Source organism: Acipenser ruthenus, chromosome 12 (assembly GCF_902713425.1).
Source record: "Acipenser ruthenus chromosome 12, fAciRut3.2 maternal haplotype, whole genome shotgun sequence".
Lineage (NCBI taxonomy): Eukaryota > Metazoa > Chordata > Actinopteri > Acipenseriformes > Acipenseridae > Acipenser > Acipenser ruthenus.
The window spans coordinates 42,372,029-42,392,830 of NC_081200.1; the positions used below are offsets into that span (position 1 = coordinate 42,372,029).

Consider the following 20,802-nt stretch of genomic DNA (forward strand, 5'->3'; position numbering starts at 1 on the left):
ACATGCAGGGCCAGAAAGAAAAAGAAAGAGAGAGAAAGGATGAAAAAGAAAGAAAAGTCAAAGAACAAGTGCAGGATGCAGAAGCAGAGTATTAAGGTCTCTGACATAGTGGTTTGATGGAATCCCAAGCAATTGGAAGGGTTGCAGGACAAAAACAAAACACATCACTTAACAAAAGCTACATTTCAAATCAAAACAAACACACACTGCATAAAACTCTCAAGGTCTGCAGTCTCCAGAGTGGCCTCAGTATGCAGACAGACAGCCCTCTCCCCCTCTAGTTACTCACCCTCTGCGCCCTGGCTTGCCCCCGGGTCCTCTGCGCTCTCCCCTTCCCCCGCCATAGCCCCGGGCGGGTTTGGGCCCGCTGTTGCCGCGCCGGTTCTGCCGATCCACTCCGGGGCGCTGGCTGGAGAAGCTCCTCTTGGCTGCCGCCGCGAGGGCCTCTCGCTTGGGCGCTGCCCCCCCCTCGGAGCCTGTGCCCTTGGGCGGGGCCCCCTGAGAGGCTGTGGCCGCCTCGCCCTTGCGCTCCTCGCGCTCCCTGCGCTCGTTGAAGTCGCTGCTCTCGGAGGCCGTCTCCCACTCCTCGTTGGCCTGGTCGGAGGAGTTCTGATTGGACAGGTCGGGGGACTTACTCCCTGCTGCCTCGGAGACCCCCGCCGCCGCCGCCGCGTAGTCCGGGGGGGCGCTGGGCATGGCCCTGCCGGGCCCCCCCCCTGCCTCGGCCGCTGCCGCCTCCCTCTCCTTCAGCCTGCGGAAGCGGGGTGGCTTGTCCTGCCTGGGCGGCCGGGCTGGCCTCTGTCTCCTGGGCCTCTCCCGGCTGGGCTCCGGGTACTTCTTCCCCTCGAACCTGAGCGGCCGTCGTTCTGAGTTCAGCCCCTGGCCGTGCTCCAGCCTCTCCCCCTCTGGCCGGAACGTCTCCATGGGCTTGGAGGGCCACTGGCAATCCTTCAGCCCCGGCCGTCTCATCGGAGCCGACCTGGGCGGGCCTCTCTCCCTTCCAGCGGCCCTCCTGTACATCCCTGCTCCCCTGCCCCGCCTGGAGGGCTCCACTTTGGGGAGGAAGCCTGGCTTGAGGCGCCCCCCGTCATCCTCTCGAGGCTCCCTGGAGCCGGGCTGCGCTGTGTGGGGAGGAGGAGGAGGAGGAGGAGGAGGGCGGAAGGAGGCTGCTGCTGCTTTCAACATCCTCCTGGGGTCCTCTCTGCGCAGCGGCCTGGCCTTGCTGCTGCTCTCCCTGTCGGAGGCCCCGGTGTCGCTGGCCGTGTCCCGGGCCTCGCTCTCCGAGTCCGTGTTGGAGCCGCGTCGGCGCCTCCTCTTGGGGATCACCTCGAAGTCGGAGCTCTCGCTGCGCGTCTCGCTCTCTTCCCGTCGCCGGAACGAGGCGGCCGAGCCGAGGGGCAGGTCTGAGCGCGGCCGGGGCTCCCTGTAGGGGTACTCCCCTCTGCTCCTGCCCCTGCTAGCCCTCGTCCGGCCCCCGTAGCTGCCTCTGAAATTGCGGCCACGAGAGTAGTACTCCCCCCTGCCGCGGCCCCGGAAGCCTGGCTCTGGGCCCCAGTCTCTGTCCCGGTCCCTGTCCCTATCTTGAGCCCGGTCCCTCTCCCTATCTTGAACCCAGTCCCTGTCTTGAGCCCGGTCCCTCTCCCTATCTTGAGCCCGGTCCCTCTCCCTATCTTGAACCCGGTCCCTGTCTTGAGCCCGGTCCCTCTCCTTGTCTTGAGCCCGGTCCCTCTCCCTGTCTTGAGCCCGGTCCCTATCTTGAACCCGGTCTCGGTCCCTGTCTTCTCTCCGGTAAGCCCTCGGGGGCAGGTTCAGTTCCTTTCTGGAGGCTGGCCTGGGTGTCTCGGGGTGGGGTTTCTCAACGGCAGGCATTGGCTGCTTCTCTTGTTTCTCCTCGCGGGCTGCCTGCCCTATTGGTGGCCCCAGAGCCCCCGCAGGCTTCCCTGCGCTCGCTGTATCCCAAGTATCAGGGGCCAAGGCTGGAGGTTCCCTCCTCACCCCCTCGCCAGCAGGTGCTTTCTGGTTCTCTGTTTTGGGTCCCTCCTTCCTCCCCCCGCCTCCTCCTCCTCCTCTCTCGTGCCGCTCCTCCTTCTCCTTCCTCAGCTCCCTCTCCTCCTTCATGTCCCGCAGGATCGGCTTCTTGATGGGCCCCGATCTGCGGAGCGGCCGCTCTCCACCGGGCCCCTCCCTCCTGCTGACCCCCGGCCGGGGACCCCAGCGCGTCTCGGATTTCAATTTGGGTGGCTTCTCCGCTTTGGGCAGGCCCTCGGCTGGTGGGGTGGTCCTGCTGCCACTGCTGCTGCCCAGAGAGAAGGGCTCCTTCCTGGGCTTGTCCTCCTGGCGGTCGGCCGTCTCCTTGGCTTGTGGTTTGGAGGCTGCCTCAAAGCTGGGCTCCTCCAGCTTGACAGAGTGGCTGGAGCCCTGAGACGCGCTCCTCTTCAGCACCGCGGGGCTCTCCCTCGGCACGCCCAGAGCCTCCTCTGTAGGGGCCAGGCTCCCATCCTTGGGCTCGAATCCAGGCACCCCGGGGCCTTTCTCAAGCTGCAGGGCTCCCGCTAGGTCCTCGGGGGCCCGGCTGCTGAAGCTGTGGCCCTCATGCTCCATCGGGTCTCTGAAGCAGTCTGTCTTGGTGCTGGGTTCGAGGGGAATGGTCTCTGTGGGAGTGCTCCTCTCCAACTCGACCCCCACCTCCGACCTAACAGGAACAAGAACAGAGCAGACAGGAGCGAGAGTCAGAGGCACGGTTCTCTCTAGCAATGAGACACAGTCAGTATAATATTGAGGTCAGGCATTACAAGACAACCAAATACAGATTCTACCAATTCTACTGGGCAGAAGGGTTCCTTCATGCTGCACTGTTCACCCTCCTTTCATCTCTTCTGTTCTTCCCCTTTCTATTTTATTATGTTTCAACCCCCCCCCCCCCAGTTCCGTTCATGCACCCCACCAGCACCTCGTACCCGGGCTCCCTGGGATCATCTTGTACTTTGGGGGGTGTAGCAGCAGACTGGGGCTCTGTTTGGGGGTACGGCTCAGACCCCCACACCATGCGGGGCTCTACGGGCAGCCCGTGGTCTCTGACAGGCCGTGCCAGGTGATCAAATGAGTCGGACCCAGAGCCAGAGCCCTCCACCTGATCTCTCCTAAGCAGCTGCTTGTGAGGCATCCTCCCTGGGGGGGGGGGGGGGGGGGGGGGGGAGAGAGAGAGAGAGAGAGAGAGAGAGAGAGAGAGAGAGAGAGAGAGAGAGAGAGAGAGAGAGAGAGAGATCAAGGATAAGCCTACAAGGTTTTATAAGAAACATCCATTTGTAGGTTATATATAGACAGGTCTGTTACAACACTAGTACTTTCAGGACTGCACACCTGAGACCTGCAGAGGGAATGGTAGTGCACACACAGGTGAAGAATGAGGACATCATTCTTAACGACCATCACTGCACAGCACATGGACTTTACAGAGTCCCCTTCAGTCACCTGTGCAACTGGACCACGTTACCTCTCCTATATAAGATCGATTTCATAATGTAGAGATGCGGTTTTCTTTTTAGTTATGGCAGGGCAACTTCTCAAACTCCATGGAGTTCACACACCTCGTTGTAAAAGGTCTAAAATGTGTGAAGCGCACGCGACCGGAGGGGGTACACAGCTAAGATTCATTGTGATCTTGTCAGCGACGGACACTGTACGCAGTGTTTGGAAGAGGTCCTGTGTGACTCGTCTGTACCTGGGTGCATGGGGGGCATGTCCATAGAAGGGGGGCGCCCTGACATCATGCGGGGGTCCATGTAGGACTGCATCATGAGCCAGCGGGGGTCAAACCCCATGGAGGCCAGGTGCTGCTGGTGTGGCCCCAGGGGCTGGTAGAGGGAGCGGTGCTGGGGAGGGGGGGCCGGGGCCCCTGGGGAGGGGGGAGCTGCCGACGCTGCCTGCTGCTGCTGCTGCTTCATCTGCTCCTGCAGGACACAGACAAACAGACAATGCTGGTTCAGAGTAACACAAGCAGAGGTCAGATGACCTGCACTTACATTCATTTGATTGTTTTACTGTTTCAGCTCATCTAGCTGGACTATCACAGAGTCGAAGGTACAAAAACTAAGAAAAAAAAAATGCTGACAGCCAGAGGAGCATGACGTTATAGCAACAGCATTTTATGTTAGGGCTGGGTTTCAGAACTTTACTGAAAGGACCTGGAGCCAGGGGAGAAATCAGGTCCCTCCTCCATGTGCTCTGAACCGACACATCTGGTAGAAATTGTTCACGCAGCTATAAAGGAAGGAACAATTTATTTGACGTCAAACATTTGACTTAAAGTGGGCTGTTCTGAAACCCAAGGCTGGGTGCAAATCTCTGTTCGTTTCAAACTCTAACGTATCGTATTTGAGAATTTCACACATTGCCATACCTGCTGTCTCAGGAAGCGTGGGGGCAGGGACTTCTGGAACTGTTTGGAGTATCCAGAGGGGAGGGCAGGGCGTGAGTGGCCAGACTCCCCTTCCCCACTCTCGGGGGTCAGGGCTCGGGGGTCCAGAGGGGGCAGCACAGGGGGCTCCTCGGCTGGAAACAAACAAAAAACTAATAATAAAACTACTAATAATAAAACACAACAGCGTTACACACAGCTTAGAAAAATAATACAACTAAAAATAAAAAATATATATTTTTTTCAAGGATCTTAAGATTTTTTTTGATCATTGAATTTTCAGATTTTATTCTAAATTCAGCACGCACACAAAGGTTCTCCCCGACCTGAGCGACCGCCTACCTCTTCCTTGTTTAAACACTCTCCTGCCCTCCCTCCCACAGCCTTGCTACCCCTCTCCTCTCCCGCACCTACCTCTACTAGCCTCCTCGCTGTTGAAGCCCTCTCTCTCTGGGGCCGTCTCCTCCGAGGCAGGAGCCTCGCTCTCTACCTGCACCTCCCTGCCTCCTGCCTCCGGCAGTGGGGGTGCAGTCACTATCACCGCCCTCTTCTCCTCCTCCTGCTCTTCAGGCTGGACTCTCTCCTGAGAGCGTGGCCTTGGTGGAGGCTGAGGCTGAGGCTGGGGCTCGGGTAAGGGCTGGGGCTGGGGCTGGACGGCGGTCATCGTCGTCTTCTCCGCGCTCTCTTCCGGAGCGGGCGCTGGTCGTGCCTCCAGTGCCTGGCTCTCTGGAGACGCTGCCGTGGCGGTGGGGGTGGCTGGGGTCCCGAATTTCTCGTTGAGCCTCTTGAGTTTCTCCGCGCAGGCTGCCAGCCGCTGCTCTTCCATCCTCCGCTCCTCCTCCTCGCGCCTGCGCCGCGCCCGCTCCACGGCCTCGCTAGACTCCGTCTGCTTCTTGCGCTTCAGCCGCCAGGCCTCCGAGTCCTCAGACTCAGGGGCCCCTGTCACCGGCTGCTGCTTCCCCCGGGACGGTGCTCCAGGTCCTGCTGCTGCTGCTGGGGGGCGGCCTGCAGACTGTGCCTGGGAAGGGGAGAGACGGAGAAAGACAGAAGCACTTCATTATTAAAACAGTAATCTGCTTCATCACTCTACTCAGACCTGGTGACTGTGTGACAAAAGCACCTTACTCTTTAAAACTTTCATTCTAACCCACCTCTTCCTCCTCCAACACAATGTAATGAATCTCCATGCCATTCACTTTCATTGGGCCCCCCGATTCCTGTTAAACTACACGGCACAGTTTAGAAAGCACAAAACACTTCCCATAGGACGTGTACAAGCTGCCCCACCATGAGCTCCGACTGTCTGGTGAGCTGCTGAAGAGGGCAGTGCTGTCTGCCTCCTCTCCTGAAAACCACAGAATACTACAATCTAGTTCCAGCCACAGGCTCAGTCTGTCTTGGACATGGCCTGCCTGCCTGCCTGACACCCATCTCTTATTATATCATTCTGGCAAATTGTTTTTATTATTATCCAATTATCTATTAACCTGTGCCTGATGTGACTAACAAGCAAGAAGGAACTATGCAAAAGTTATAAATGTAACTAAGAACAGAGGTGTGAGGGGTACTGTGTGTCTCACCTGGTACTCCGGGGGCTGGCTGGTCTTGCTGTGCTGCCCCCTGCTGTTGGGTGAACGGGGTGTGGGAGCAGCATTCTCGCCCCAGGACCCCTCTCCCTCCTTCCACCCCTCGGTGCACTGCGAACTCCGAGCACGCATCCACTCCCTGCAGAGAGAGGAAGAAAGGAAGGGAGAGACGGACGGAGGGGGGAGTTAGAGGGGTACAGTGGACCGTCGCTGACCGCAGAGAGAGAGCGAGAGAGAGAGAGGAGAGAGAGAGAGAGAGAGAGGAGAGGAGAGAGACAGACAAAGAGAAACGGTGAGAAACAGAAAAAGTGAGAGACAGACACAGAGAAACAGTGAGAGAGAGAGAAACACAGAGAGAGAGAGAGAGAGAGAGAGAGAGAGAGAGAGAGTGGGGGGCTACTGAACACTGAGACTAACATAGAGGGTGTGAAGGAGGGGCTAATGAACACTAACACTCACAGAGAGGGAGCGAGAGACAGACACAGACACTCACCAGTTGTCTCCCTTGTCTTTGTTGGCCTGGTTCTCCTCATCATCACTGAAGTTGAGCTTCTCGGTGTAATCCACCTCCATCTGGGCTCCTGACCATGCAGCACAAACACATGCCTGATTTAGTCACGGAGAAAACTCAACTCTGTGCACAACACTGACTGAGTCTGTCAAACTGGGCTGTAAAGACTTGAGTTTATACATACTGCTCCAATACACTGTACAGTACTATACCTGACCTTGGTACCCATACACTGGGGCTACCTATTAAAACCTGGAACGATGAAACTGCTGTGCCAAACGCACAAGCAATCAGAAATTGCTGTAAAACCTCATTTTCAAAATGTAAGGCATATCTGTTTAACATGCTTATACGGTTACAATAACCACCACACGCTGCGGGATGCCACGGCAGGAAGAGAGCTTACAAGAGTAAAGGTGTTGCTGTAGTGTAAGGTAATCAAGACTTAAAAACAATCGGTCCATCTCTGAAGGCCCCACGCTTACCAGCCCAGCCCTCATCCACATCTGTGTCCAGAACGTCCAGCTCCTTGAGCTCCGTGGCACTGATGATGGAGGGCCTGTCCACCCCGTCCTGGGGCCACGACTGTGGGGGCCGACCGGCAGCCCTGGGGCCTCTTCAGACGTGGAGGGAGGGAGAGAAAAAAATAAATAATAATTTGAAAGCGTTCCTTAAAAGGTCCTCAACTCCAGCCGTCCAGTAGAACGGTACTGGACCAGAGATGCATGGTTCAGCCACAGAGGGAATATAGAAAGAGAGAACTTACTTCCCAGCTTCTTGTGGAGGGAGCGGGTACCTGCAAGGGCCCTGCATCGGTGGAAAGGGCATGCGGGGACAGGCGTGGAACATCTAGGGGTGGAGAGAAAAACAGCTCCATTACTATTTGACACATTATCTGTATTTAGCATCCGATTTGACCCAAAAGCCCCTCAATTTATTCTGTGTTTCAGTAATAACCGAATTACATTTTACAATTTCTTTCCTAACTCCGCCACCACTTTCCAGGGATGGAAATAAGACTCCCATTGCATAGCAGTTTGATCCATTCCTGGTTTTACTACGAGTTTAATGAGAAACACCTGAGCTTGTTACCTATACACACTGTGGCTATTGAAGCTCATAGTAAAACCTGGAATGGGTGAAACTGCCATGCAATAGGAGTCGTCTTTCCATCCCAGATGTTTAGACCTCCAATGGGCCAGTGTCTTCAAACTACAAGTGTCTACAACTAAAGAAAACAAAAACAAAGAGAAGCCGAGCCATTTTGCTAAGCCACCTAACAGAGTAAACGTTTCCTATCACACCTTACAGTACAGTTACTACGACTGGACAAAGGCTCTCATCTATATTCCATGTGAACATTTCTGATAATACTTAGACAATCCTAAACGTTTAACATTCGGAGAACGCCTGGACTCAACGTCCCTATCCACAGGAACTCCAGTAGCGTGTACCCCTGGAAGCCCCCGGTCCCCTCGCTGTACTCACATAGGGGGGCATGATGCCTCTGAACTGGGGGTGGAACTGTGGAGGCACTCCCGACGGCAGCGGCTGCCCCCCGTTGAGTTTGACCTGACTGAGCCCCTGCAGAGGAGGCTGGGTGCCGTAGGGGAGCCTCTCCCTCTTCACCTCCCGCTGCTCGCTCGCTGCCCTGCAGGGCTCGGTTTGCTCCAGGGTGGGAGAGGGGGTGCTGCTGCCTCCCTCCTCCGCCAAAGGGGCTCCGACGTCAGGCTCGGAGCCGGCCATGCTCAGGTTCCTTCCACCGCCCTCCCTCCAGCTGCCAACATCTGCAGAGACAAGAGCAGCAGCAGCAGCAGCAGGGTCAGGGAGGCGCACTGCAAGTACACTGCGAGGGTTACACAGACAGACAGGCACATACAGAGACAGTGTGCTCCGCAGGAATGCAAGCACCCATTTTAAGCTTTAGAGGTATTTGGGCAGATAGACAGGGAGGGACTGTTTGCATCAGACTGGGAGCAATTAGTTGCTGTCCTTAAGCTCTCTATACAGCAGTGTGGTCACTGAGCTGGCTGTGTGTTCAAGCTCTCTATACAGCAGTGTGGTCACTGAGCTGGCTGTGTGTTCAAGCTCTCTATACAGCAGTGTGGTCACTGAGCTGACTGTGTGTTCAAGCTCTCTATACAGCAGTGTGGTCACTGAGCTGGCTGTGTGTTCAAGCTCTCTATACAGCAGTGTGGTCACTGAGCTGACTGTGTGTTCAAGCTCTCTATACAGCAGTGTGGTCACTGAGCTGGCTGTGTGTTCAAGCTCTCTATACAGCAGTGTGGTCACTGAGCTGGCTGTGTGTTCAAGCTCTCTATACAGCAGTGTGGTCACTGAGCTGGCTGTGTGTTCAAGCTCTCTATACAGCAGTGTGGTCACTGAGCTGGCTGTGTGTTCAAGCTCTCTATACAGCAGTGTGGTCACTGAGCTGGCTGTGTGTTCAAGCTCTCTATACAGCAGTGTGGTCACTGAGACGCACTCTGGGGTCGCAGGCTGGGCCCCGGTCCGTAGGGCTCCTCTGGCTGCTCCTTGTCCGATCCGGGTTTCTCCGGCTCCCCTGCTGCCTGCAGACTGGGAAACTCCTGCTGGAAGTGGCTGTTTATCCGGGGGCCACCTGCATCAGAAAGGTCTAATTCAATTTGTAGTGCCGTAGCAGAGGAGGAGAGGTTTGGTAATAACCTAAACTAATTATTATTATTATTATTATTTATTTCTTAGCAGACGCCCTTATCCAGGGCGACTTACAATTGTTACAAGATATCACATTATTTTACATACAATTACCCATTTATACAGTTGGGTTTTTACTGGAGCAATCTAGGTAAAGTACCTTGCTCAAGGGTACAGCAGCAGTGTCCCCCACTGGGGATTGAACCCACAACCATCCGGTCAAGAGTCCAGAGCCCTAACCACTACGCCACACTGCTGCCCCAAACTAACATTTAACTAGTCATTGGGGTGGTTTGGTTTTTGATGAAAGCAGCTTCTGTTGATTGAAACACACTGATTGGTTACATGTTGGTGACTGATCGCTGGCATCCTGTGCACTTCAGTCCTGTTTATCAACATTTTCCTTTTTGTTCTGGCTGCTAAAACCTGCTTGGTTTGCTTGAGTCAAAAAGCCACGCTTCTGCTCCTGCTGCTACTACAGTGCTTTGCTGCTGAGAGTTTACAAAAATACACCTCTCACAACTCCAGGCAGACCATGTGAGGGAACGGACAGAAGAAAGTTAGAAGAAATCATCATTTAGGGATTCTCAATTCAAGACAATTTCTCTAATATAAATGGAATGCGTTTTAATTAACATATACTTTTATAACTTCGAGCTATACCACTTCCAAGATTATATACAACATATACCTGCACTACACACACACACGTCTGTGTGGCGGTTCATTGTATGAAGTAAACTCTGTTACAGTCCTCTTGTAGAGGTATTGCAGGTGCAGCCCCACACTCAGGCTTCACCCTACACTCTGTTCTGTGGTTGCGAGCAGTAACCTACCATCTCCCTGCCCCGCCTGCTTACTGCTGCCCCAGGACCGGCTGGCCCCACTGGCTATCTCCTGGGGGGCTGGGGGCCCTGGTTTGGGAGGGGGTGTGGGTATCTCCGGGGGCCTGGAACACAGACAGAGACACAGCCTTTTAGAACAGGGCTTTAAACACAACAGCAATAAAATAAGCCCGCTTAGAAAGTGCCACTGTTTCATATAAGGATCTAAAATGATGACGTGTTATATATATCTATCTATATATATGTATCTCGACAGATAGATATCTTTATTTAAGCAATACATGTTGTATCCTGTTATTGCTACAGGTTGTTCAGTACACACACAGCTAAATTAATTTCATACCCAGTTTAAATATTTAATAAAATATGACTTCATTTATTGGTATCCAATGCTAAGGTGCTGGTCCCTGATGGACACATTGGCAGTGATGGGTGAAGCAGTGAAGGACCCCCAGGACCCCATGCCCCCCTTACCGCTCCTCCCCGGGCTGGTCTTGCCGCGACGCCCAGCCGCTCCCGTCCTTGGGAACGATATTCACGTTGGGATCATTCCCCTTGTTCTCGGCTTTCAGGCTCGGCAGGTTGGCTGGAGGTGGCATGCGCCGGTTGGAGGCCACCTTGCCCAGGCTCTGGAGCCCATGCCTGGCAGCCACTATGAAGAGAGGGGGATCCGAACAGAGTCAGCACAACAAACCTGCCTTTCAATTACTACAAAATTACCTGCAGAACCAACTCTGCATATACAAGGATGGAAACAAGACTCCACTTGCATAGCAGGTTAATCCATTCCTGGTTTTACTATGAGTTTAATGAGACACATCTGATCTTGTTACTGATACACTGGGGCTGACCAAGCTCCTAGTAAAACCTGGAACGGGTGAAACTGCTGTCCAATAGGAGTCTTATTTCCAGCCCTGTGATCATGAAGACATTCCCTGGGAGAGGACGGTCAGTACAGGACAGCACTGGTCAGTAGGATGGCCCCACAGTTAACCAGTGCGAGCCCTAGCCAGTGACCCTCACAGTCAATACAGTACAGTATATTATAGCAGAGCAGCGTGTGCAGTACTGACCTGCAGTCTTCTGGGTCTCCAGCGGCTTTCCCTTGTACGTGTTAAAGAGGCTGAGGCTCGCGTACTTGGTCTTCCCATCCTTTGCCTTTGCGCTCTGGCCTGACTTCTCGGACATGTCGATGGCAACTCATTGAGTCTGGTACCTCCGGCCTCACCCGCAGAACCAGCCTCCTGGGAACAGGACAGAGGAGGAGGCAGGGCGGTCAGTCAGGTCAGTCTGTCTACCACGTCACTGCAGCCAGAGAGACAGCAAGCCCTCACTCCTCACTGAGACCTCTCCTCTACAGCACAGAGACAGCAAGCCCTCACTCCTCACTGAGACCTCTCCTCTGCAGCACAGACAAGCCCTCACTCCTCACTGAGACCTCTCCTCTGCAGCACAGAGACAGCAAGCCCTCACTCCTCACCGAGACCTCTCCTCTGCAGCCAGAGAGACAACAAGCCCTCACTCCTCACCGAGACCTCTCCTCTACAGCCAGAGACAGCAAGCCCTCTCTCCTCACTGAGACCTCTCCTCTACAGCACAGAGACAGCAAGCCCTCACTCCTCACTGAGACCCTCCTCTACAGCCAGAGAGACAGCAAGCCCTCTCTCCTCACCGAGACCTCTCCTCTACAGCCAGAGAGACAGCAAGCCCTCTCTCCTCACCGAGACCTCTCCTCTGCAGCCAGAGAGACAGCAAGCCCTCACTCCTCACCGAGACCTCTCCTCTACAGCACAGAGACAGCAAGCCCTCACTCCTCACCGAGACCTCTCCTCTACAGCACAGAGACAGCAAGCCCTCACTCCTCACTGAGACCTCTCCTCTACAGCCAGAGAGACAGCAAGCCCTCACTCCTCACCGAGACCTCTCCTCTACAGCCAGAGAGACAGCAAGCCCTCACTCCTCACCGAGACCTCTCCTCTACAGCCAGAGACAGCAAGCCCTCACTCCTCACTGAGACCTCTCCTCTACAGCCAGAGACAGCAAGCCCTCACTCCTCACTGAGACCTCTCCTCTACAGCCAGAGAGACAGCAAGCCCTCACTCCTCACTGAGACCTCTCCTCTACAGCCAGAGACAGCAAGCCCTCACTCCTCACTGAGACCTCTCCTCTGCAGCTACAGACAGCAAGGCTTACTCACTCCTCACCGAGACCTCTCCTCTGCAGCACAGAGACAAGCCCTACACGCCTCACTGAGACCTCTCCTCTGCAGCAAAGACAGCAAGCCCTCACTCCTCACCGAGACCTCTCCTCTGCAGCACAGAGACAGCAAGCCCTCTCTCCTCACTGAGACCTCTCCTCTACAGCACAGAGACAGCAAGCCCTCACGCCTCACTGAGAAGGCTCCCTACCGTTTGAAAACAAATACAACCTTTGAAATAAATACAAAGCGTTTTTTTTTTTTTTTTTTTTTTTTTTTTATTGAAGTTGTGTCTGACAGTAAACAGACATTCACTTCACACACAAAAGGTTCACTCTATTAATCGTTTAATTTACAGCGAAGTGAAACAGATCCAGCCACAGATTCGCTGAAACCTTCCTGTAAAAGCAAAATGAAATGAACCCAGCAGACCATTACCGGTTGCTATGGCTACAGCTCCTACTAGTGCAGGAGGAAGGCCACTGTCTAGAATGAAGCACATGGCGCACTTATAACTTCTATACAGACTCTCCTTAACTCACACCATGACCGCACTGGTTTGAACCTACACGTTTACACTGGAGCTCAGTATTGAGGTGCAGGGGACAGTGCTGGAGGAAGGACACTGTCTACCACGCTCTGGTTTAAGCCTACACGTTTACACTGGAGCTCAGTATTGAGGTGCAGGGGACAGTGCTGGAGGAAGGACACTGTCTACCACGCTCTGGTTTAAGCCTACACGTTTACACTGGAGCTCAGTATTGAGGTGCAGGGGACAGTGCTGGAAGAAGGACACTGTCTACCACGCTCTGGTTTAAGCCTACACGTTTACACTGGAGCTCAGTATTGAGGTGCAGGGGACAGTGCTGGAGGGATCAGAAGGCTGTGTTTTCAGGCACATGTATTGGAACTCTGTGAATTTGCTGTAGTAGAATCACAGTCACTTACAGCTGCACTATGGAGCCAGTATGTTAACACCTGGATGGTCATATACTATATCAAAAACAGACTAGCATGTCAACTGAAAGCACTTTGTAATTATAACACACACTGTTCACTACCAGAGGGGCCCTGTAGTTATAGCGACTGTGACTGAAGTGTTTCAGTCTAAATAATCATTTCAAAATACAACAGTGTCTGTAATAAAAAGTGAGACATGGGGCTTGACAGGCTGGCACGTTTATCCAAACTGACTGCAGGAGAACTGGATTGGGAATCCCAGTGAAAGAATAATTCAGATAACTGCTGTACTGTAGCACAGGCACTGACAACACCAGTTACCAGATTCTAATCCTGGGCAGTCAAGATCAAAACATCACCAATGACTGTTGTGTCGACAGGCACATCTTGTATGTATATTTATTCATACCAACGATACAAAAAATGCATTTAAAAGTTTTTCATTCATGGTGGATTACAAGTACAGAACAGTACCATGTAATGAGACAATGCAAAGAAGACAGTCAGTGAATTGCTGTACTAACTAGCTCCTGCTAGCTAACAGAGCAGAACAACTCAAACCACACACACTGGCTGCTGCTGTCCCCACACTGGATTAACCCTCAAAGCGCTGATTGAACTTGCTTTAACCCAAGCTCATTTAAAAAGGCCTCATTTAAACACCACAGAAGTCTTGGGACGAAGCGTGCCTTTCAATTCAATTATTACTTACAGGATTCTGTTAACTGTTTTATCTAGACAGTCCGCTTTAGCCGTCTGCCTGTCAGGTGTGTGTGTGTGTGGGGGGGGGGGTCTCCTTAACTATTACACCAATTAGACGACCCCTCCACATCTGGCATAGAGGGCAATACTGGAGTCCCTGTTGTCCCGGAGGGGGGAGGGAGGAGGAGGAGATTTACTGTTGCCCCTGAGGGGGGAGGGTTAGGGTTTCTGGAGTCCCTGAGGGGGGAGGGAGGAGGAGGAGATTTACTGTTGCCCCTGAGGGGGGAGGGTTAGGGTTTCTGGAGTCCCCGAGGGGGGAGGGTTAGGGTTTCTGGAGTCCCCGAGGGGGGAGGGTTAGGGTTTCTGGAGTCCCCGAGGGGGGAGGGTTAGGGTTTCTGGAGTCCCCGAGGGGGGAGGGTTAGGGTTTCTGGAGTCCCTGAGGGGGGAGGGTTAGGGTTTCTGGAGTCCCCGAGGGGGGAGGGTTAGGGTTTCTGGAGTCCCCGAGGGGGGAGGGTTAGGGTTTCTGGAGTCCCCGAGGGGGGAGGGTTAGGGTTTCTGGAGTCCCCGAGGGGGGAGGGTTAGGGTTTCTGGAGTCCCCGAGGGGGGAGGGTTAGGGTTTCTGGAGTCCCCGAGGGGGGAGGGTTAGGGTTTCTGGAGTCCCCGAGGGGGGAGGGTTAGGGTTTCTGGAGTCCCCGAGGGGGGAGGGTTAGGGTTTCTGGAGTCCCCGAGGGGGGAGGGTTAGGGTTTCTGGAGTCCCCGAGGGGGGAGGGTTAGGGTTTCTGGAGTCCCCGAGGGGGGAGGAGGGCAGGGTGATGATGTGTGAAAGTAAAGAAGCCCATGTGATGTGATGAAGCCACCCTACATGTGTTTCTAAAGCCAGGTAGGCATGGAAATGCGGGTGTGTTTTTGTATTTATCTATACATCTACACAAGGAAAAGCTGGCATTCGGACAGGGATTACACTGCAGTCTGTCTATGCACATGCATTCTTGTTGTTTCTATTTCACCTTAATAAACGGCAGGTTCTATAAAGAACAGTACCGGACCAAAGACATTTGTCCCACATATTAGTACTTCAAAACGTAAAGTAACCCACCCACCCCACTCCCCACAGCAGCTCAGCGTCACCCATTGCAAGTTTTATAAAGAGCTTGATGAGCCACCCTGTCTGAGGCAACACGCTCAGCTGTGTCTTAATAAACTACGCAAAGGGATCCTTATTTCCACCCCTGCTGTAACTAAACGTTATGCTTCTTTAAAAGCTTTCTTTCTCTACGTAGGAATAATATGTTTACGTACTGTTCTACTCCACATGCCACGCGTTTGAGGAAACGAGCAGAGGTAATGTCACGACTCGCCGAGCATAAATCCAGCGTGTGTTACTCACACGGAGCTTCGGAACAGTGTAGCGCCGATAACAACATGGTGTAGAGGGAACCACAGCACCGGGATAGTGAAAGTAAAAACTAACACACACACACACCTCACACCCACACACACAACCCCCCCCCCACACACACACCTCTCACACACACCTCTCACAGACACACAAACAAACACACCTCACACACACACACCTCACACACCACACAGACACACACACACCACACACACACACACACACACACACACCTCACACACCTCACACCTCTCACACACACACCTCACTCACACACACACACACACACACACACACACCTCACACACCTCACACACACCTCTCTCACACACACCTCTCACACACCTCTCACACACACACACACACCTCTCTCACACACACACACACACCTCTCTCACACACACACACACACACACCTCTCACACACACACACACACACCTCTCACACACACACACACACACACCTCTCACACACACCTCTCACACACACACACACCTCTCACACACACACACACACACCTCTCTCACACACACACACACACACCTCTCACACACACACACACCTCTCACACACACACACACACACCTCTCACACACACACACACACACCTCTCACACACACACACACACACACCTCTCACACACACACACACACACCTCTCACACACACACACCTCTCTCACACACACACCTCTCAGACACACACACCTCTCTCACACACACACACACACACCTCTCACACACACACACACACACCTCTCACACACACACCTCTCAGACACACACACACCTCTCACACACACACACACACACCTCTCACACACACACACCTCTCACACACACACACACACACACCTCTCTCACACACACACACACACACCTCTCAGACACACACACACCTCTCTCACACACACACCTCTCAGACACACACACCTCTCTCACACACACACACACACACCTCTCACACACACACACACACACCTCTCACACACACCTCTCACACACACACACACCTCTCACACACACACACACACACCTCTCTCACACACACACACACACACCTCTCACACACACACACACACACCTCTCTCACACACACACACACCTCTCACACACACACACACACACACACCTCTCACACACACACACACACACCTCTCACACACACACCTCTCTCACACACACACCTCTCAGACACACACACCTCTCTCACACACACACACACACACCTCTCAGACACACACACACCTCTCTCACACACACACACACACACCTCTCACACACACACACACACCTCTCACACACACACACACACACCTCTCAGACACACACACCTCTCTCACACACACACACACACACCTCTCAGACACACACACACCTCTCTCACACACACACACACACCTCTCACACACACACACACACACCTCTCACACACACACACACACACCTCTCACACACACACACCTCTCACACACACACACCTCTCACACACACACACACACACCTCTCAGACACACACACACCTCTCACACACACACACACCTCTCACACACACACACACCTCTCACACACACACACCTCTCAGACACACACACCTCTCACACACACACACACACACACCTCTCAGACACACACACACCTCTCACACACACACACACCTCTCACACACACACACACCTCTCACACACACACACCTCTCAGACACACACACCTCTCTCACACACACACACACACACCTCTCAGACACACACACACCTCTCACACACACACACCTCTCAGACACACACACCTCTCTCACACACACACACACACACCTCTCAGACACACACACACCTCTCTCACACACACACACACACACCTCTCACACACACACACACACACCTCTCACACACACACACACACACCTCTCACACACACACACACACACACACACCTCTCACACACCTCTCACACACACACACACCTCTCACACACACACACACACACACACCTCTCACACACACACACACACACCTCTCAGACACACACACACCTCTCACACACACACACACGCCAGGGAAACGCAGACACACACCTGCGGCCGGGCCTGAAATAAACGCCAGTCGAGGCCGGCGTGTCCAGTTCTCACGACACGCACAGACACACAGTCCGTACTAATACAAGTGAGCACAGTTTAATCATTATTACGCCAGTAGCATAGCGACCAAAAGCGAATAACTACAATTTAGCACGCTGATGGTGGCGAGACCAAAAAAAAAAATCGATGTATTTGCTCAGGATAAAATACCACTTCAGACAAACGATGCAGTGACCAAGCAAAGACTATTACAAACTCGCCTTTGTGTGCAGCACCGGGCAGATAGACCAGCGAAGTTCCGCGGCGGTAGCTACCTCGCTATCGGTATAGTACAGATAATCACACAGGGCCCCCCCGTTTGGTGAAGACCAGACAGCAGGTGGGTCACAATAAAAACACCATTAGACAACATGGCCACGGCCCGGTACCAAACCCACACCACCCCAACCCTCCCTTCTGTCTCTCTCTCTAAGCCAGTGTGTACCATCTCTCTCGTCCCACACGACGATAAAGAATAATACCACGTCCATCCACACGGTCCCCTTTCCTCCTCTGCGCAGATGATGGCAAGTCTCCATCACTGTGTGTGTCTCTGTGTGTCTCTGTGTGTGTGTGTGTGTGTGTCTGAGTGTTTCTCGCGTCTCCCCGCCCTATCCCAGCCCGCTACCTCTCTCTGCCGGTCCCTCTCCTCTTCTTGTCCCGCTCGGCGTGGTGAAGTCTCCCCCAGTCCAGGCAGGTGTCACCCCTCAGTCTGTCTTTGTTTCTTTCTTTTTGTGATTGGGAGGGAGTGTGAGTGAAGGGGCACGAATTACAAATGTGACTGCAGTGTCTCCTCAGCCGCCCTCTTTATCAATGTCTCCCCCTTTCTCTGTCGAGGTGAAGCGCTCGGTAATCCTCTCCTTCTCGAGACGTGTCTTTGTTTCGTTCTTTTCTTTCCTTCACTTTATTATTATGATTTCTTTATTTCTTTCGGAGAGACCGAGCGGCTCCCGCTGCGGCCTATAGCAGAATCAAAGATGGCAGGCCGCCAATCCAGAGACGCGCTACGTCATCGCGTCACACGGAAATCCCGCCTTTCGTGCAATCGGATGGGGAAATAATACATTAGCGCGTAATGTGACATAGTACCAGTGTTTGGATGGGTTGATTTGCTGGAGATGTGTGCTTGAGGTCGTGCTTCAGCTTTTACAATGCAATACCAGTGTGTTTGCTTTTTAAACCGTAATACCATTAATAAAACACACGCATCTCAAAGCATTTGTACCTTCGTGCTTGTGATACCTTACAACAGTGTTACTACTTCATTGCATTTGACTGAACTTGCACGACACACTGTATAAGTGCAACAAAGGGCGGGGAGGTACGGAAATCATACAGCATGAATAGTACAAAAAACAAGTCCAGTGTCTTCGTGAATCCAGTGCTTTGTGTGGTTGAGGGAGGATGCACGATTTATAATGTTTAATAATATAAGAACGAGCACGCGGAGAGGCTGCTGCTGTGTTTCCATGCGCGAGCTAGCAGTCCTCGTGCAGCGGCGGCTTCTTTAACGGTCGCGCGTCAGTTAGTTACCTCAGACTCCGAAACAGCTCAAGACAGTGAAGTCGCCGCCTGAGATTTAATGAATTAATTAAAAAAAAAATAATCTTCAGTTATTAATACCAGCATACCTAGGTAAGTTTAACTTAATTTAATCTTTGGTTTTTGAGGGATAATTTGAGCCTTTTTGTTTATTTTAATGTAGAAATACATTAGCGCGTAATGTATTATGACAACAAACCAAAGGAACGTTTCCCAATGTAAGAAGTTCTCTGCTTTGCTGTCCACATTCTTCATGGGAGTGAAACTCTGCAGGCATCACTGAGAGTGGTGATAGACACTCATTTGCATTCCTGTTTAAGAATCTTTGAGTGAATTGCAGCGAACTAAAAGGCTTTCAGCACTTTTATATGATCTCAACTCGGTTAGGGTTTATGTTCGGGTTCTAGGAGAATGGTTAGGGTTCGGGTTCGGGTCTAGGAGAATGGTTAGGGTTCGGGTTCTAGGAGAATGGTTAGGGTTTGGGTTCGGGTTCTAGGAGAATGGTTAGGGTTTGGGTTCAGGTTCTAGGAGAATGGTTTGGGTTTGGGTTCGGGTCTAGGAGAATGGTTAGGGTTTGGGTTCGGGTCTAGGAGAATGGTTAGGGTTTGGGTTCGGGTTCTAGGAGAATGGTTAGGGTTTGGGTTCGGGTCTAGGAGAATGGTTAGGGTTTGGGTTCGGGTCTAGGAGAATGGTTAGGGGTTGGGTTCGGGTCTAGGAGAATGGTTAGGGGTTGGGTTCGGGTCTTGGAGAATGGTTAGGGTATGGGTTCGGGTTCGGGTTCTAGGAGAATGGTTAGGGTTCGGGTTCTAGGAGAATGGTTTGGGTCTAGGAGAATGGTTTGGGTTCGGGTCTAGGAGAATGGTTAGGGTTTGGGTTTGGGTCTAGGAGAATGGTTAGGGGTTGGGTTCGGGTTCTAGGAGAATGGTTTGGGTTTGGGTTTGGGTCTAGGAGAATGGTTTGGGTTTGGGTCTAGGAGAATGGTTTGGGTTTGGGTTTGGGTCTAGGAGAATGGTTAGGGTTTGGGTCTAGGAGAATGGTTAGGGGTTCGGGTCTTGGAGAATGGTTAGGGTATGGGTTCGGGTTCTAGGAGAATGGTTAGGGTTCGGGTTCTAGGAGAATGGTTTGGGTTTGGGTTTGGGTCTAGGAGAATGGTTTGGGTTCGGGTCTTGGAGAATGGTTAGGGTATGGGTTCGGGTTCGGGTTCTAGGAGAATGGTTAGGGTTCGGGTTCTAGGAGAATGGTTTGGGTTTGGGTCTAGGAGAATGGTTTGGGTTTGGGTCTAGGAGAATGGTTAGGGTTTGGGTTCGGGTCTAGGAGAATGGTTAGGGTTTGGGTTCGGGTCTAGGAGAATGGTTAGGGTTTGGGTTCGGGTCTAGGAGAATGGTTAGGGGTTGGGTTCGGGTCTTGGAGAATGGTTAGGGTATGGGTTCGGGTTCGGGTTCTAGGAGAATGGTTAGGGTTCGGGTTCTAGGAGAATGGTTTGGGTTCGGGTTCTAGGAGAATGGTTAGGGTTCGGGTTCTAGGAGAATGGTTTGGGTTTGGGTTTGGGTCTAGGAGAATGGTTTGGGTTCGGGTCTTGGAGAATGGTTAGGGTATGGGTTCGGGTTCGGGTTCTAGGAGAATGGTTAGGGTTCGGGTTCTAGGAGAATGGTTTGGGTTTGGGTTTGGGTCTAGGAGAATGGTTTGGGTTTGGGTCTAGGAGAATGGTTTGGGTTTGGGTTTGGGTCTAGGAGAATGGTTTGGGTTTGGGTCTAGGAGAATGGTTAGGGTTTGGGTTCGGGTCTAGGAGAATGGTTAGGGTTTGGGTTCGGGTCTAGGAGAATGGTTAGGGTTTGGGTTCGGGTCTAGGAGAAT

The 20,802-nt window shown here is 52.8% G+C and overlaps 1 protein-coding gene across 8 annotated transcripts in view; it reads right to left on the minus strand.

Moving 5' to 3' along the window:
• The window catches only part of LOC117411365 (protein PRRC2C), a 32,950-nt gene extending 14,480 nt beyond the window's left edge, over window positions 1-18,470 (minus strand). For 5 of the 8 annotated variants that reach the window (XM_059035226.1, XM_059035230.1, XM_059035227.1 and 2 more), the window contains exons 1-15: window positions 18,035-18,470; window positions 11,106-11,276; window positions 10,507-10,684; window positions 10,024-10,136; window positions 8,997-9,146; window positions 8,003-8,301; window positions 7,281-7,363; window positions 7,000-7,130; window positions 6,497-6,584; window positions 5,998-6,142; window positions 4,832-5,435; window positions 4,400-4,551; window positions 3,722-3,950; window positions 2,958-3,168; window positions 290-2,692 (exon numbers count right to left, since the gene is read on the minus strand). In XM_059035226.1, the coding sequence (XP_058891209.1) occupies window positions 290-2,692; window positions 2,958-3,168; window positions 3,722-3,950; window positions 4,400-4,551; window positions 4,832-5,435; window positions 5,998-6,142; window positions 6,497-6,584; window positions 7,000-7,130; window positions 7,281-7,363; window positions 8,003-8,301; window positions 8,997-9,146; window positions 10,024-10,136; window positions 10,507-10,684; window positions 11,106-11,220 (4,901 nt within the window). In that variant the 5' untranslated portion in view covers window positions 11,221-11,276; window positions 18,035-18,470. The remainder of the gene's footprint in view (window positions 1-289; window positions 2,693-2,957; window positions 3,169-3,721; window positions 3,951-4,399; window positions 4,552-4,831; window positions 5,436-5,997; window positions 6,143-6,496; window positions 6,585-6,999; window positions 7,131-7,280; window positions 7,364-8,002; window positions 8,302-8,996; window positions 9,147-10,023; window positions 10,137-10,506; window positions 10,685-11,105; window positions 11,277-18,034) is intronic. The other 3 variants (XM_059035231.1, XM_059035233.1, XM_059035228.1) reach the window with 1 other exon arrangement.
• Window positions 18,471-20,802: the final 2,332 nt, after the last annotated feature.